Here is a 14,364-nt window from a genome sequence, read left to right as displayed (position 1 = left end):
ATTTTTTATGTATTTTTAATTGTATATTGTATTATTTTATATTATTTATTAATAATTGTTTTATTAGCAATAGAATTCCTTAAAAAACTCTTGTAATTTTATAAAATGTGACCAAATCCTCTATTATGGAAAATATATATATATCTTACATTTTACAGTCAATTATGGCAATCATCAGGAAAACCAAAAAGGTATTTGAAAGGCTTTTCAGTTCAAACAATAGGTGATAAAATAGGACTTTATTGCCAAACATCATGTCAATATATGTAATACACCTTCTCTCAAGGGGAAATTTAGATCAGATTTAACAGGTTGTAAAAAAAAATGTCTGTCTGTCTTCATTTTGTCTTCACTGTCACAAAACTTGGATAAGAGCAAAATTGAACCATTATCTCCATAGCCACACTTACCTGGCTTTTATCCTGAAAGAATAGGTTGAGATGATAGCTTCAGATGTTTCAAACTGATTTTCTTTTGTCCATAATGCAAGTCTTTGTTGCTTGTATGGAAAAATATTTCAAGACAGTAGGCACCAACATAACCTAGGCAAGTTTGTGGTCAAGTAAAAAATATTATAGTACTACTTCATTACCACATAAATGGAATGTTTAAAGTGATAAACACAAACTTTAAAAGAACATTATATTTCTTCACATGCAAATACAATATAATTCACAATAATATAATAATTATAGTAATTTCGGTATATATCACCATTTAAATAACACTTGACCTTGATACAAACTGGAGAATTACAACTACAAAAAACAAAAATTATGAGAACAATGTTAGGTTGAATAGTAACATTTTCTTAAAGGATAACGGGTGGTTGTGCGTATAAAAATCCCATGAAAGTTTGAAATTGTGAAAATCTGTCCAGCTCGATCGGTTGCTCAAAGTAAGGTGTGAATCTCCTGAAGTGTTTAATTGTTGTGATCATACTTACCTTATTGGCTGTTGTTATTATAATAGTTGTTATTGTTATTCCTGTTATAGTCGTTGGTATTGGCGTTATAGTTCGTATTATAGTTATCACCATTGTTATTCCTGAACTGGTTGTTGTTGTTGTTATTATTATTAGCTGGGAAGTTGTTTTGGTTGTTATTATCATTGTTTGGGACGTTGTTATTGTTGATATTGTTGTTGTCGTATTGACCATTTTGCATCTGGTTGTACTGGGCATCGAATGTTCCAGCGAAGCCTTGCTGAGCGGCTAGTTTCTTCACCTGTAAAGTATGAACGAAATAAAAATCGTGAAAGATCGCTATTGTGGCTCATATGAGATGGTACCCGAGTTGTGGACAAACAACTTATATTTAGATAGGCACCAACTGTGTTCTGCTTCCAAATGACATACATCATCGAATACCTGATGGTCTACATGATATACAAAGCGTACAACGTAATGGGAAACGTCTGCAGCCTATTATAGAGGGACCCTGGGGAGGATTACAAAGTTTTATATGCACCTTCCTTATATCCGGCGTATATGGTTCCTTCGATTCAGAAAACATTGCCAAATATGACGCCAGCAACGCAAATTCCTGTCATTTCCCCCTTGTTCAGTAAAGATAAGTTGCAACCTACCTTTTCAACGTAGAATTTAGAAGAATCACAGATTGTGTTGACCAAACCTCTCATAAACCATCTTTTAGCCTGTTCCGGAGATCTAGGGATGGGGATGACACCACCTTGTCCAAACAGCTGACTTGGATCATCGCCAAACACATTCTGTTGATTGTTTCCGTAGCTACCGTAGGAACTGAAATGATCACATATTTCACTCACAACTTGTAGAAGTGATCTGTTAAGGAAATGCCTCCAAAAGTTGTATTGTCACGCCACGTTCGTGTAAGGATCAGCGTTTTTTTCTTAATATGTGTAATTTCAATGGTCCAGTTGGGATTTGCACGTGCATTTGGTTTCAATTGTTCCGTCTTCAATATGTATACAAGAAAGTATGGTTGTACTAGCTGCGTGAGTGACGATTGTTGCATGGGTTGTGGAAGGCTGGGTTGATACTGGGGGTTGGGTATGGATTGAGGGTTATCAAGTAGCAGAGCATGCTTACCTGTTGCTTCTGTCGGCACCAGAGAAATATTGGTGTAAATCTATGATATCATCTCGACATTTACAAAATTTGATGACTTGAAACACCAAACCAAACACATGTTCTCGTCTTTTCTGTTGCAGTTGTCCTAACAGAGATCCGAACTCAGCCTGCAAAAAAGTCGCCTCGGAATTATAGATCTATGGAATCAGAGAGGGTAGGCCTAAGTCTACACTTTTCTGTGCCGCGATAGAGATGGTATGATGGATCATGACGATACACTTATGACATATTTGGTTTGTTTATGTCAACCCGTTTTCAGGTAATCTCTTAAGTTTCAATTACTATCTATCCTACCCAAAAATTAAATGGGCTGTTCGTGTTTATGATTCAAGAGTACCTGGGTGAGCAAAAATATCTTTGCTTGATTGAACTTCAGGATCTGAATATTGACTTAGAGCTTGCGAAGTTTGATATCTTTGTAATAGTATTTACAGCCCTTGAACCAACCAGTGGAGTGTAAAAGCTTCCTGCTCTACCCTTGATAAAGACGGGTGTGTGGTGCGGATCATACTTGTACATGCAAGGCGAGAAAAGAAACAATTTCCTCTGCGGGTGCTTTTGGATTTGATCTCATAGGCCATTGTTTGGCCATGTCACCTCACCTTTTTGGGAATGGCTACACGTGACATGCAATACCAAACACACATGATACCACGACCAGTGCTCTCGAGAGCCAAAATTACCTTGCTTGCTTGCTTGTCATGCTATAGATTTTGTGAAATTAAGAAGCCAGCACACCAAAAAGAAACAAAATGGTATAAGAGTATATAAATGCCATGCCACATTCAATAATAAGAAGAAATACAGAGGTGTTAGCATATTAGTGTTTTATTACAGAGGGCATACATAATTCTACAACTATAACGCTCCGCTATCCCTTACCAAACCAAAATTACCAATCATATTCATAAAATCGACCTCGTGGGTAATGTCGAAAGGGTACCTGGGCCTCTTGTCGGTGAATATAGTTATTAAGTCGAGCAAATCGACCGAATTCTCGGAACTTTGATTGCTCAATGGCTTCATCGGCTTCGTGTCGGAGATAATCTTCAAAATGGTGTCGTTTGTCATCTTCGGCTGCTCTCAAAGCGAGAATTTGTCGTCTTTCTCGATCTTCTTGCTCAACCTGAAATACAGCAGACGACAATCACAAGATGGTGCACAAGGCGGGAAATATGTGGAAATAAATCTTATATCAATAAGGCATATAGGGAGATAGTGATGGTTTGAATGTCTGCAATACACTGGTATTTATCGGATCTAACCTGGAAGCTGAAAGTTATTAGAGACAAATATTTGAGTATATTTATAACGCAATTGTCATCATTATCTCAATGAGTGAGCAAAAAGGTAGGCCGTAAAACTTGAAAAATGATACGTACTCGGGAATGATGATAATCGCCATCATTGTGATGGTTATACAGATCATTGTACAGTCGGTATTTCAGATATCCACCATTATGTGGGTAAGAAGCGTGTGGTGCGGCAAACACTGGGGCAGGACCATGGCCGGCCAAATAACGGGCTCCGTGGTAGAATCTGAAATGCATTACATTTTCTATGTATACATCAGCGTATAAATTAAAATTGAAAGTAATATTTACAGATGTGTTGATGAAACGATGAATATTAGCTATATGAAGCGTATTTGAAAACCCGTTAATAAAGGGAAATCGGGTGTTCTAGACAGTGAGCATACTTAAATGTTCATGGTTATTCTGGCCTCTAAATTAGTAATTACTCTGCTACAACTGCCACAGTAAACTACAGTTATTGCTGGATAGCCCCTTGCGTGTCGATTCTCCTCACCATATATATCTGAGCCCTAGATACGCTTTTTGTAATTCTGACAATGGATTCATTACCTTTCTGGGGCAGCATAAACGGCTGGTCTGACAGCTACGGCGGCGGAAGCAGGGTAAGCATATCCAGAGACTTCATCGGAGTTGAGGACAGCCTTGGCTTTGGCTAGGAGTAGAGAGCCAGAAAATCGGTGTCGGTGGGCGGCGTAAGGTTGAGGAGCAACGACTTGAGTGACGACAGGAGCCGGAGCTATAACTTGTGGAGCAGCAACAACTTGTGGAGCTGTGTACACTACTTCAGGTCGGACTTCTTCTCGGGGAGCCCAAGCTAATGAGCCGAGGACGGCGCATGCCAAAACTAAAAGCTGTCCGTTCATTTTGCTCTGAAAAAAGAAAAGTATTTATTTTGTTTTGTTAAAGGGAATTGTAAAGAGAATTTTTTTTTTGTGTGCAGAAAAAAAAGAAGAAAACTATGCTGACGAATGTGAGGTCTGGTTCAAAACCGTACACATAGCACCCAAATATGATTGTGTTTTTATATCCGCAATGGCTATGAATCTCGCACGTCCAATTCTGCATATGACAATCGACGTTTAAAATGACGGTCAAAAACAATTTCTTTCAAAATTCACCACGAATGTGCCAGTCTATTTTCACGATTGGCTATTATAATTTTGACCTTTAAAATAATTATCAACTACAACCATTGTTCTGTCAATTTTATTCTCCTGACCAAATTAAAAACTTCTTGTCGTCAAATTTCACACCTTTATGAAGGCTAACATTGTCTCGAAAGGGAGATTATTTTGTGTGATTCTCTTTCCTTATTTTTGGCGGAAATGGTAGTTTGGACAATGCAGATACAAATTCTTAAAAAAAAAATAAAATAAAATCGACGTATAGAATTAAATGATATAACTATATCAATTTTTTTTTTCACATATTGATAGTGAAAAATACAATATTGGAGTCTTTTAAAATGCTATTCAGTTAGGAAAAAATGGTAAATTAGATAAATTGTATCCAATCTTACGACATAAAATTATCTCAAGACATAAAATCTATCAGACGTTTTATTAACCCAATCAAGTGCGAAAATGAAGGACGTAAAACTTCTTTTCATATCTTTGCATATTGATGATTAACTGTTACGACTAATTGCAAGAAAGTTTTTGAACTGTCTCAGGACTCTCTCAGAGCAGCCACTTTGACCCTTTTCAATGACAAAGGGGAACCGGATAAACAATCCTAAAGGGTTTATAAGGTTTTTTCTAATCTTTGTATATCAGGTATCCGACAAACTTATAGCTTCGAGTTGTAACAAGCCGATTTCTCGCTCGACTTTTGTGGTTCCGACACTTAAAAAATTGCATCGCTTGATTAAGACGTCAATATCTCAAATTCCATGCTATAATGGAAATTGGAATATTAGTGCAGATGGAAGCTGTATTGTGTACCCGATATTTACCAAAGACTAGAAAACCTCTTTACAATTCCTTTAAGTTATCATTCTGTTCTAAAAAAAAATCTCAAATTTTTATGTGTATCGGTATCACTATTAGAATCAATTTACACCGTTCTAATTTTCATTCAGACGTTTGTGGTTGTTGCAATTCCACTAAAACTAAGTGTTTGATGATGTCACTAATCGCGAAGGCCTTATTGTTAAACAAGCATATTTTGCGATTTGTGACGTCAAAAAACACTAATATTTTGTGGAATTGCAGGATCCACAAACGTCTGATTAATTAAACAGATGCTATCAGTGTCTCCGATACACATATTTAAAAAAAAAAAACTTTTTACTATCTGTTTAGTAAGATAGAATTTTAAGAAATACAGTAATCAAATTGTATAATAAAACTAAGTTTTAAATTGAGTTTAGTGAGTTTTCGATATTAAACACCAGACGTCTAACTACAACTGACTGGTGGCACCGCTGCTCCTTGAATTTTGGTTTGAAAAAAGAAAATAAATTTAACTTACTTTTTGTTGTCAGCGGTTGATAATAACAGTAGATTATGATGTTGAAATGAAACTGACGGGTCTTATATACCCTTCCCCTCTCCCCTCATATTTACAGACAGAAAATTACTTTAGACTCATCACCAGGATGCTACATAAGGTTATTAGGACGTGTGAAGCACGTGCGCTGATTAGGCACGATTAAATTTCCATTGGTCTGAATTTGGATGTTGAGTGAAAGAGATTAATAAATTCTTTTCGTATATTTACTGAATTTTAACTCGAAATTGAGTAGAAAACTTCAGAAATTTCGTATTGATATAGAAAAGATTAACGTCAAATTTTCATCAAACGTATTACTTACTTTAGATCATGTGACAAGTGGCTCGCGACAATAGGAAGGGCACCTGCTGGATTTAGGGATTATACCCTCATAACAACTTTTAAATAAAAAACGTGATTTTTGAAGAAAAAAAAAACATCTCGACTTTTGATTTTCTGTAGAAAATAAATCACAGTTTTTGTCTTTTATTATTGAAAAGTTAGAATCTGTATATATACAGGTCTATTCACTCTTAGCTTAACATTTATACAATAGTTTACTTTTAATTGTATACATCAAAGAAATTTGGCGGAATAAATACTAGATAATTCATTTCTAAACTTTTTACCAGCTTGGAAGCGTTCCTGGCGCTTATTGTCGGGTTTCTCTAATGCATGCTGGTTTTTTTAAGAGGGGGCAATGACTAATCGTTCGGACGGGACAGTAGCGTAAACAATGACTCCGTATGTGGTAGCCGGCTACTTTTACTACACTATATACAGACTGTGCCTTTTAAAGATCCTACGAGAGTTGGAAATGAGTAGAGAATAGACTAAGTTCTTTCATTCTGGGTTTGTTTTTGTGTATGTGGCGAGTATACGCGACTGTGACATACGCAAAAAAAGAGAAAAAAAAGAGGGAGGCATAGTGGTTTCCAAAATTTTCAGAACTATGGTGAAGAAGTAATCAACATAACCTATTGAAAAGCTGCTTCAGGGGTGTCAAAGGGGTAGGGGAAGGGTTTATTAAAATGTAGGCTATGATAGTAGCTTTATTTAATAAGAATCTTAAAACATTGGAATGAAATGAAATGAATGGAGTTTTACGTCCTACTTTTCTGCACCATGTGGGCTAATGAAGACGGGTAACGCCATGTAGGGTGCAATGAGGGAAATTTTGCCAGGACAGTGGCATTAGCCTGCTCTTTTTCGATTTCCAACTGTCGAGGGATCTTTAAAACATTGAATGACGAGGCTTTAAACAAATACACTACTACCACCATGAATAGAGATATATATTAGTAGGCCTAGCTATATGCCTATATCCATTAAACTAAGTAGGCCTAGGCCTAATTATTGAAAAACGCTCCTGGATTAGCCTATTGGCCTACCTACTTATTATTACCAAGTAGTGTGTCTTCCCGAATGAAAGTCAATCTAATTGCCGCGACATCACGGTACGCTCTTTTTGCGCTCTTTTGTGACAAGTCGAAATTTTCTGATATTAATTAATATTTAAATTATAAAAGTTTATTTAATTTATACCTTTAAAGTTTTACTTTACTACCACCATGAATAGAGATATATATTAGTAGGCCTAGCTATATGTCTATATCCATTAAACTAAGTAGGCCTAGGCATAATTATTGAAAAACGCTCCTGGATTAGCCTATTGGCCTACCTACTTATTATTACCAAGTAGTGTGTCTTCCCGAATGAAAGTCAATCTAATTGCCGCGACATCACGGTACGCTCTTTTTGCGCTCTTTTGTGACAAGTCGAAATTTCCTGATATTAATTAATATTTAAATTATAAATATTTATTTAATTTATGCCTTTCAAGTTTTACTTTGATTTTTTTTTTTGTCTAAAACTTTTGAAGCCTATTTTTCGTAGAAATTGTCATTTGCGTCATAACTATTTCAAAGAAGGCGCGAAAATGTACTGCGATTAATTTAAAACCTAACAACAGCTAAATTATACATGAGCAAATAAATTAAACCCAATACAGGATTTCGATCCTTTTTCGAGTTTATAACTCAAAGGCATTTGAAATAATGCAAAATACTGTTTAACAATATTTCAGGTAAAACTAAGAAACACTTAAAGCCAATTACTGGACTAAATCAAAATAAAAATCTTTTCAAAATGGCTGACAAGTTGGAATAAGAACTAAGCAGGCATTGATCAGAATTGTCAAAAAATGACGTCATATGTGAGTTTCAGCCTATCAAAATGAATGTTTTATTTTTCAGCAGAAATCTCAGCTACTCTACAAATATTCCTACGCCGTCCCCACATGGGCCGACTGACCTCACCAAGTACCATAAAGGAAGTCTTTATTCAACTATTCTGAGTCAATTTTTACAATAAATTTCGATGTCAGATACTAAATGACAAGATGGATTTGTCGAATTTAAGCACGATTTTAGAGAAGACCATTTCTCCAGGTAATTGTCACAAAATTAGTCGTTCATATTCCTATGTTTATTTTGAAAAAATAGTTGTGATCGATTCGTCATTTTTGTCAAGTCGTCTTCTGTCATTCATGTCTGATTAACTTGTTATGATCTTACGTAATCGCTTCTTATCTCACTGCAGACAACCAAGATATAGAAGCAGCTCAACAATTCCTTAATCAAGCCTCGGCAGACAACTTAGTAAGTATAAACCCAATTTCAACAAAAACAAACATGGCGGTTTTCAGAATTGAGAATAGAATGGGAATAGGCCTATAAAAAATTAGACTCTATGGTTTATTTGATCTATGCATTTAAGATTTATTCAGCCTAGCAATTGAGTTAATTGTCCAAGTGACTGACATGAATTAAATTGCAAGTTGTAACAAGTAGTTATTTTATTTGATTGTCAATGTTTCCTTGACGAGAAAGACATTTACACATACAGAAAGAAATGAAATGTCTTCGACATTGGTGCTTATCTATTAGATGCCAATTTCTTTTTTTATTAAACCATCACCCCTTATCAAAATAATAATAAAATTAAATTAAAAAATAATTAATTTACTTGTATAATATTCATGTGTTTTGTGTGTGTCTTCAGTTTTAAGCCACATGAGAAATCACGAAGATAAAATTATTTTGATATTAGTTTAAGTAAAAGTAAATTTGTAATAGTTTCGGAGGTATTGAAAGAGACAAAATCCTCCCAAATTATGACAATTTGTGGTATAAGAAACACTTGCCTAGGGGGCGAAATTGTCTTTAACTAGGCTAGTTAGACTATTCCCTTTTAAGTTGGAGGGATGACACCAAAAAGAATAATGGAGATGAATATGGCGTTTAGGCACAAGCACAGTCTGTTTCTATCAATAGATGGACTCTCTCTAATTTAATTCGTATTTGATTGGTCAGCTATAATTACCTGTCAAGTAAAAACAAAAGTGAAAGTAAAAGTATGGTTACTGACTTTTCAATTTATTTAATTCTAAGAAAAGAGTAGTTATATTGGTGATTTCCATTCTTTAAAAAAATTTTGGATAATGAAAATAACAACACAGTAATTTTACAGCAACATTTATTTTGTTAAATAGATAACATTCTGCCCTGAAATACTCCAGAGGTGGATACAGTGAAAAGATGGGTGTAAATTTTCTTTGTATCATTAATAAGCAATAGTTGGATAAGTATGAAGAGGAACACTGAGGGGGGTTATGAAATATGTCTAGTGTTAAGGTGAAATATTCAATGAAACTATTCATATAAGGTAGGGAATATGTTTCTTTAGGTAATTGGTAGAATAAACATCTGAAGCCGAAATGGTCATAACACACGTTAGCCTCCTTCTTTATAACCTATCACAGAGAGAGTCAACTTTTGTTAAAAACAGGTGCCTGTGGTTTAGGCTACGGGGGAATCCAATGAAAGAAAATTGAATGAAATGTCCATTCAGTGAATAATTCATTCCAAATTTTTCAGCCCAAATTACTGCAAGAATTATCTCAAGTATTAAGAAATGGAGGAAACAGTGCAGTGGCAAGAACTCAGGCTGGATTACAACTTAAAAATTTTCTGTATTCTAAAGATGCCACCACTAAGACTCAATATCAACAACGATGGCTGGCTTTACCTGAAGACATCAGAAATGTAGTCAAAGAAAATGTAAGTTTGCTTAGAAATTGAAAAAAAAGGAAAAAGCAGATTGAACTTAATTCACTGCTGTTTTCATACTCTCAAAGTTTATCTTTATTTACTTGTTTAAAAATCTAGTTCATTTGTAATGAAATTATATTTTATTGAAATACTTGAAAATAACTAATTTATATGAAAACTATCAATGTTTAAACAAATGTCAAATTGTGCTTTTTACGCCACCTTTTGCTTATTTTCAGATATTAGCCACACTTGGTACGGAAACAGTTCGGCCCAGTTCTGCAGCTCAGTGTGTCGCTAACGTGGCATGTGCAGAACTACCACATAAATTATGGCCTAATTTGATCGAGCACCTGACCGGCAACATTACAAATCCTGAAGGTACAGAAATGATGAGAGAAGCCACGCTAGAAACTATTGGTTATATTTGCCAAGATATCGTAAGTAGATATTTTTACATCCTTCATTGTTGTACATAAAAAATCCCTTGGGTTCCTTAAGATCCTGACCAGCTTGTCCTTGTATTAGCTTTTGGGCATAGCATAGTAAGCTTGTGACAGTCATTATTCAGTTATAGTTATCTCCCTTGAATTTTCAGGATCCAGAGTTACTACAGTATCAATCTAATGAAATATTGACAGCTATTGTTCATGGTATGAAGAAAGAGGAAACCAGGTTAGTATTCTAGCAATATAACAGAATTACTTAAATTTCTTTACAGTGCATTGTGTCTGACTTGCAATCAGCTCTGCATTCCAAATAAATAGAGAACATGATAGTTTTAGTAGTACAGTTGTGTTCAATTGGAAATTGCTGAAATTGTATGTGGAATGAAAAGAAATGGGACATGTAGCAGAGGTATAGCCTTTATCAGTTGAAAAGAAAAGGCTGATGGTACTATTCTCGCATCCTCATTGTGCACAGCATGTAGAAACTCCATTTCTTGTTATCAGCTGGATTTTATTACTTGGTGATAACCGTAATCTCAGAATATTTGATAATTTGATTCTTGTTTTCAGTAATCATGTAAGATTAGCAGCCACCAACGCCTTGTTAAATTCTCTAGAGTTCACACGTCAGAATTTTGATAGAGAGGTATGTACTATTTTTATTATGGATCAAAGATGTTCTAGTCATAATGTTCAACTAAAATGTCCATTTGGATATTTCCCTTTGATTGACTTGTGGTAAAAAGATCATATTTGCTTCAAATTTTTACAACCTAGTTTCCCTCGTCAGTAATGTAGGATGGAGAGAATAAAGCATCTTGTGGTATGGATGGTAAAATATACAGAGGCTCTGCCTTAGCAAAATTTCCACTTTGCGCACTGCATGGTGTTGTTTAATTTGATCAGAACTGAAGATTCATTGTATCTTATAACTTGATCGGATTAGTATCTTTGATTAGCAACTCTTGTTTTTTCTATAAATTATTTTGTTATCATAGAGTGAACGCCATTTTATAATGCAAGTAGTATGTGAAGCTACCCAGTCCACTGATACAAGAATTCGTGTGGCAGCTCTACAGTGTTTAGTAAAGATCATGTCTTTATATTATATTTACATGGAGCATTACATGGGGCCAGCTTTATTTGCTGTAAGTATATTACCACATGAGGAGAGGTCATGAACTTTCAAAATTAGATGATTTTGGTAAGCATAAGTTATGTTATTTCAGAAATGTGTAACTTATGCTTATCTTAAAAAGGAGTGTAAAATAGAACAAAATTTTATAAGCTTGAAGTATTGTCGACTTGAGTAGAAAATAATTGATAAGATGCATGTGTTAAGAATTGGAATGATTTCAAATTTCCTTGTAAGATTTTGTAATTTTCCAAAAATGTCTGCCAATGTATTGACAATTTCGAATGAACAGCTTCAATTTAAATTGTTTTCAGAGAATGTCATTGTCATTTTTTCAGATCACAATGGAAGCTATGAAATCTGATGTAGATGAGATAGCATTACAAGGATTTGAATTTTGGTCCACAGTTTGTGATGAAGAGGTAGATCTGGCTATAGAACTCTCTGAAGTAAGTTTATTTGGCTGTTAAGAGTCACATATTTACTTTTGTCCATACCTTTAATATATTTATAGAATGGAAAAAGCGTCTTGTCATTTTGATGAGACAATAAATGGAGACCCCATTCACTACAAGCTATGTTTATTAAAAATCCCTTGGCAGTTAATTTGTGAAATATAAATTAAATTACTCTCATTGCACGCTACGTGATTATACTCAATCAGATTCCTTTTTACAATTTTAGTAATTAAATTCTTACCATCCCATTATTATAACTGATATTTTTTCTGTGCAGATATCACATGAGTAATAGAAATCAAACTGATTGTCAATATTTGTACCTTTTAGGCAGCAGAACAAGGGAAACCACCTGAAAACACAAGTAGATTTTATGCTAAAGGAGCTCTACCATATTTAATTCCTATTTTATTAATAACTTTAACTAAACAGGTAGGCGAGGTAAAACACAGCACTTTGTTTATATTTTTATATTAATCTTAGGGCTCGGCAATTTATAAACCTGATCTGAACATCTAATTTGTTGCAAGTTTGATTTTCCTCATGGAAAAACAAATGTTGTGACAATTCTTTGAAAGATATATTTCAAACTAGAGAAAGAACTATTCGACATCATTTATTTGGAGAATGGTAAATTCTTGTGATCAAAGATTGTAGGAATTCAAGATATATTTTGTCATCTGGTATAAATTGCTGAGCCCTCTTTTATTTATATTTAACTAATATTCTGGCAAGCTATTGAAGAATGTCTTGATTTTTGTTGAATTTTAACTGACAAATTTCAGTTATAACAGTGTTTTTAATCCTTTCAACTGACCAACCAATAAATACCCCAGCAGCTTTTACCAAGTAACGTCACATGTACCGCAGGGTATAGTGCCCAAAGGGTTAAGAAATGGAACTTGGTAGTCTATAGATGGTTCAGATTATTTTTACCAAATGTCTTGTTCGTTGAGTTTGCTTAATTATCTTTCTCAATTCCTACTTATCAACACCAGCTGTCCTGATGATTGATACACACCCAAAACTTGTGTTGATAGTGTAATATAATCTAGTTCTGTAGACTGACAGGGAATGGCAGTTTCTACAAGATGTTACTTACATTGTTTAATAATTCATTCATCATTGCATGTGGAAGTTATTTGTTTGCATGTTGTTGAAAGTTAACTAATATTGTGCCAATGGTTTTCAAAGATGACACTTACAATGATTTTCAGAATGGTTGCTTTTTTCATATTTTGAAAAGAAAATTCATATTAATGGTCAAACCTCATGAAATAATTTTTCTTAAAATTATCCTTACCCATATACACCTTGGTCGACTGTATTATCTCAAGATTTACAGTCTAGATTTTCTGAAACTCTCTACCATCTGGTCCATAGATAAATCTTTTATAGATTACTGCAATCATATTTAAAAGTGCTATTGAAACAGTCAGTGTATCTGATTGTATATTATTTCTGGTATTGTAGGAAGAGTTTGAGAGTGATGATGAATGGAATCCATGTAAAGCAGCTGGAGTGTGTCTCATGTTAATGGCTACGTGTTGTGATGATGATATTGTAGCTCATGTCTTGCCTTTCGTCCAGGAAAATATCCGAAACCAGGATTGGAGATTCCGAGATGCTGCTGTCATGGCTTTAGGTAAGAGGCATTTGCTCTGGCCCCCAAACAGAAAATTCAAATCAAATCAGGAACTAAATATAAAGTCTAAAAAGCTCCTGTTCATTTCATGTATGGTTACAGAACAAAATTTTAATTTCTTGTCCCTTTTGAAATTAAATATGATAAAGTTGTAAGATCTATAACAACTCTGATGGCTTATTAAAAAGAAATGAAAGCTAGTTATAGTCTAAATAAATGTTCATGCTCTGACAGGAAAATACACATTCATTGACATGTTACTGTAATATACATATACATCCTGCAACTTGTCTGGAAGGATTAGGTCTGTCGTTGGTGATGATATCATTCTTGTGTTGCAGGTTCAATTATTGAGGGTCCAGATCCAACTAAATTAAAACCGTTAATGGAACAGGCCATGCCGATGTTGATAGAACTAATGAAAGATCCTAGTGTAGTTGTGAGAGACACGACAGCCTGGATGTTTGGACGTGTTTGTGAAATATTACCTGATGCCGTTATTAATGAACAGTTTCTGGCTCAGCTGTTACAAGCTTTAATTGAAGGTCTACAGGGAGAACCAAGAGTAGCCAGTAATGTCTGCTGGGTAAGTGACATTTTAGCATGTGTCTCTGGAATATCATTTTGTATTTACATCTATATG

The 14,364-nt window shown here is 34.6% G+C and overlaps 2 protein-coding genes across 2 annotated transcripts in view; one reads left to right on the top strand and one right to left on the bottom strand.

Annotated features, from left to right (window-relative positions):
* Window positions 1–628: 628 nt before the first annotated feature.
* LOTGIDRAFT_238058 (hypothetical protein) lies at window positions 629–6,073 on the bottom strand. The gene is made up of 8 exons (XM_009048809.1): window positions 5,902–6,073; window positions 3,979–4,298; window positions 3,496–3,652; window positions 3,057–3,239; window positions 2,072–2,220; window positions 1,588–1,804; window positions 947–1,226; window positions 629–758 (listed from the first exon to the last, which is right to left on the bottom strand). The coding sequence occupies exons 2-7, from the start codon at window positions 4,290–4,292 to the stop codon at window positions 948–950; spliced, it is 1,299 nt and encodes a 432-aa protein (XP_009047057.1). The 5' UTR covers window positions 4,293–4,298; window positions 5,902–6,073; the 3' UTR covers window positions 629–758; window position 947.
* A 2,164-nt stretch (window positions 6,074–8,237) lies between these two features.
* Window positions 8,238–14,364, top strand: part of LOTGIDRAFT_199879 (hypothetical protein) — a 16,811-nt gene continuing 10,684 nt past the window's right edge. The window contains exons 1-11 of the mRNA XM_009048808.1: window positions 8,238–8,372; window positions 8,524–8,582; window positions 9,861–10,043; window positions 10,274–10,474; window positions 10,633–10,709; window positions 11,054–11,129; window positions 11,482–11,631; window positions 11,957–12,067; window positions 12,407–12,508; window positions 13,550–13,721; window positions 14,063–14,307. Of these exons, the coding sequence (XP_009047056.1) occupies window positions 8,324–8,372; window positions 8,524–8,582; window positions 9,861–10,043; window positions 10,274–10,474; window positions 10,633–10,709; window positions 11,054–11,129; window positions 11,482–11,631; window positions 11,957–12,067; window positions 12,407–12,508; window positions 13,550–13,721; window positions 14,063–14,307 (1,425 nt within the window). The 5' untranslated portion in view covers window positions 8,238–8,323. The remainder of the gene's footprint in view (window positions 8,373–8,523; window positions 8,583–9,860; window positions 10,044–10,273; window positions 10,475–10,632; window positions 10,710–11,053; window positions 11,130–11,481; window positions 11,632–11,956; window positions 12,068–12,406; window positions 12,509–13,549; window positions 13,722–14,062; window positions 14,308–14,364) is intronic.

Source organism: Lottia gigantea, assembly GCF_000327385.1.
Source record: "Lottia gigantea unplaced genomic scaffold LOTGIsca_129, whole genome shotgun sequence".
Lineage (NCBI taxonomy): Eukaryota > Metazoa > Mollusca > Gastropoda > Lottiidae > Lottia > Lottia gigantea.
Note: the sequence above shows the minus strand (reverse complement) of the source record. Positions and strands in the feature narration are given on the sequence as shown.

Excerpts from the sequence above, each read along its gene's own strand:
- LOTGIDRAFT_238058 (XM_009048809.1), bottom strand. The coding sequence starts at position 4,292 with ATGAACGGACAGCTTTTAGTTTTGGCATGCGCCGTCCTCGGCTCATTA. Across the intron at positions 1,805-2,071 it reads GGTGCCGACAGAAGCAACAG|ATCACTTCTACAAGTTGTGA; the intron begins GTAAGCATGCTC and ends TTTCCTTAACAG. Across the intron at positions 1,227-1,587 it reads CTAAATTCTACGTTGAAAAG|GTGAAGAAACTAGCCGCTCA; the intron begins GTAGGTTGCAAC and ends CATACTTTACAG.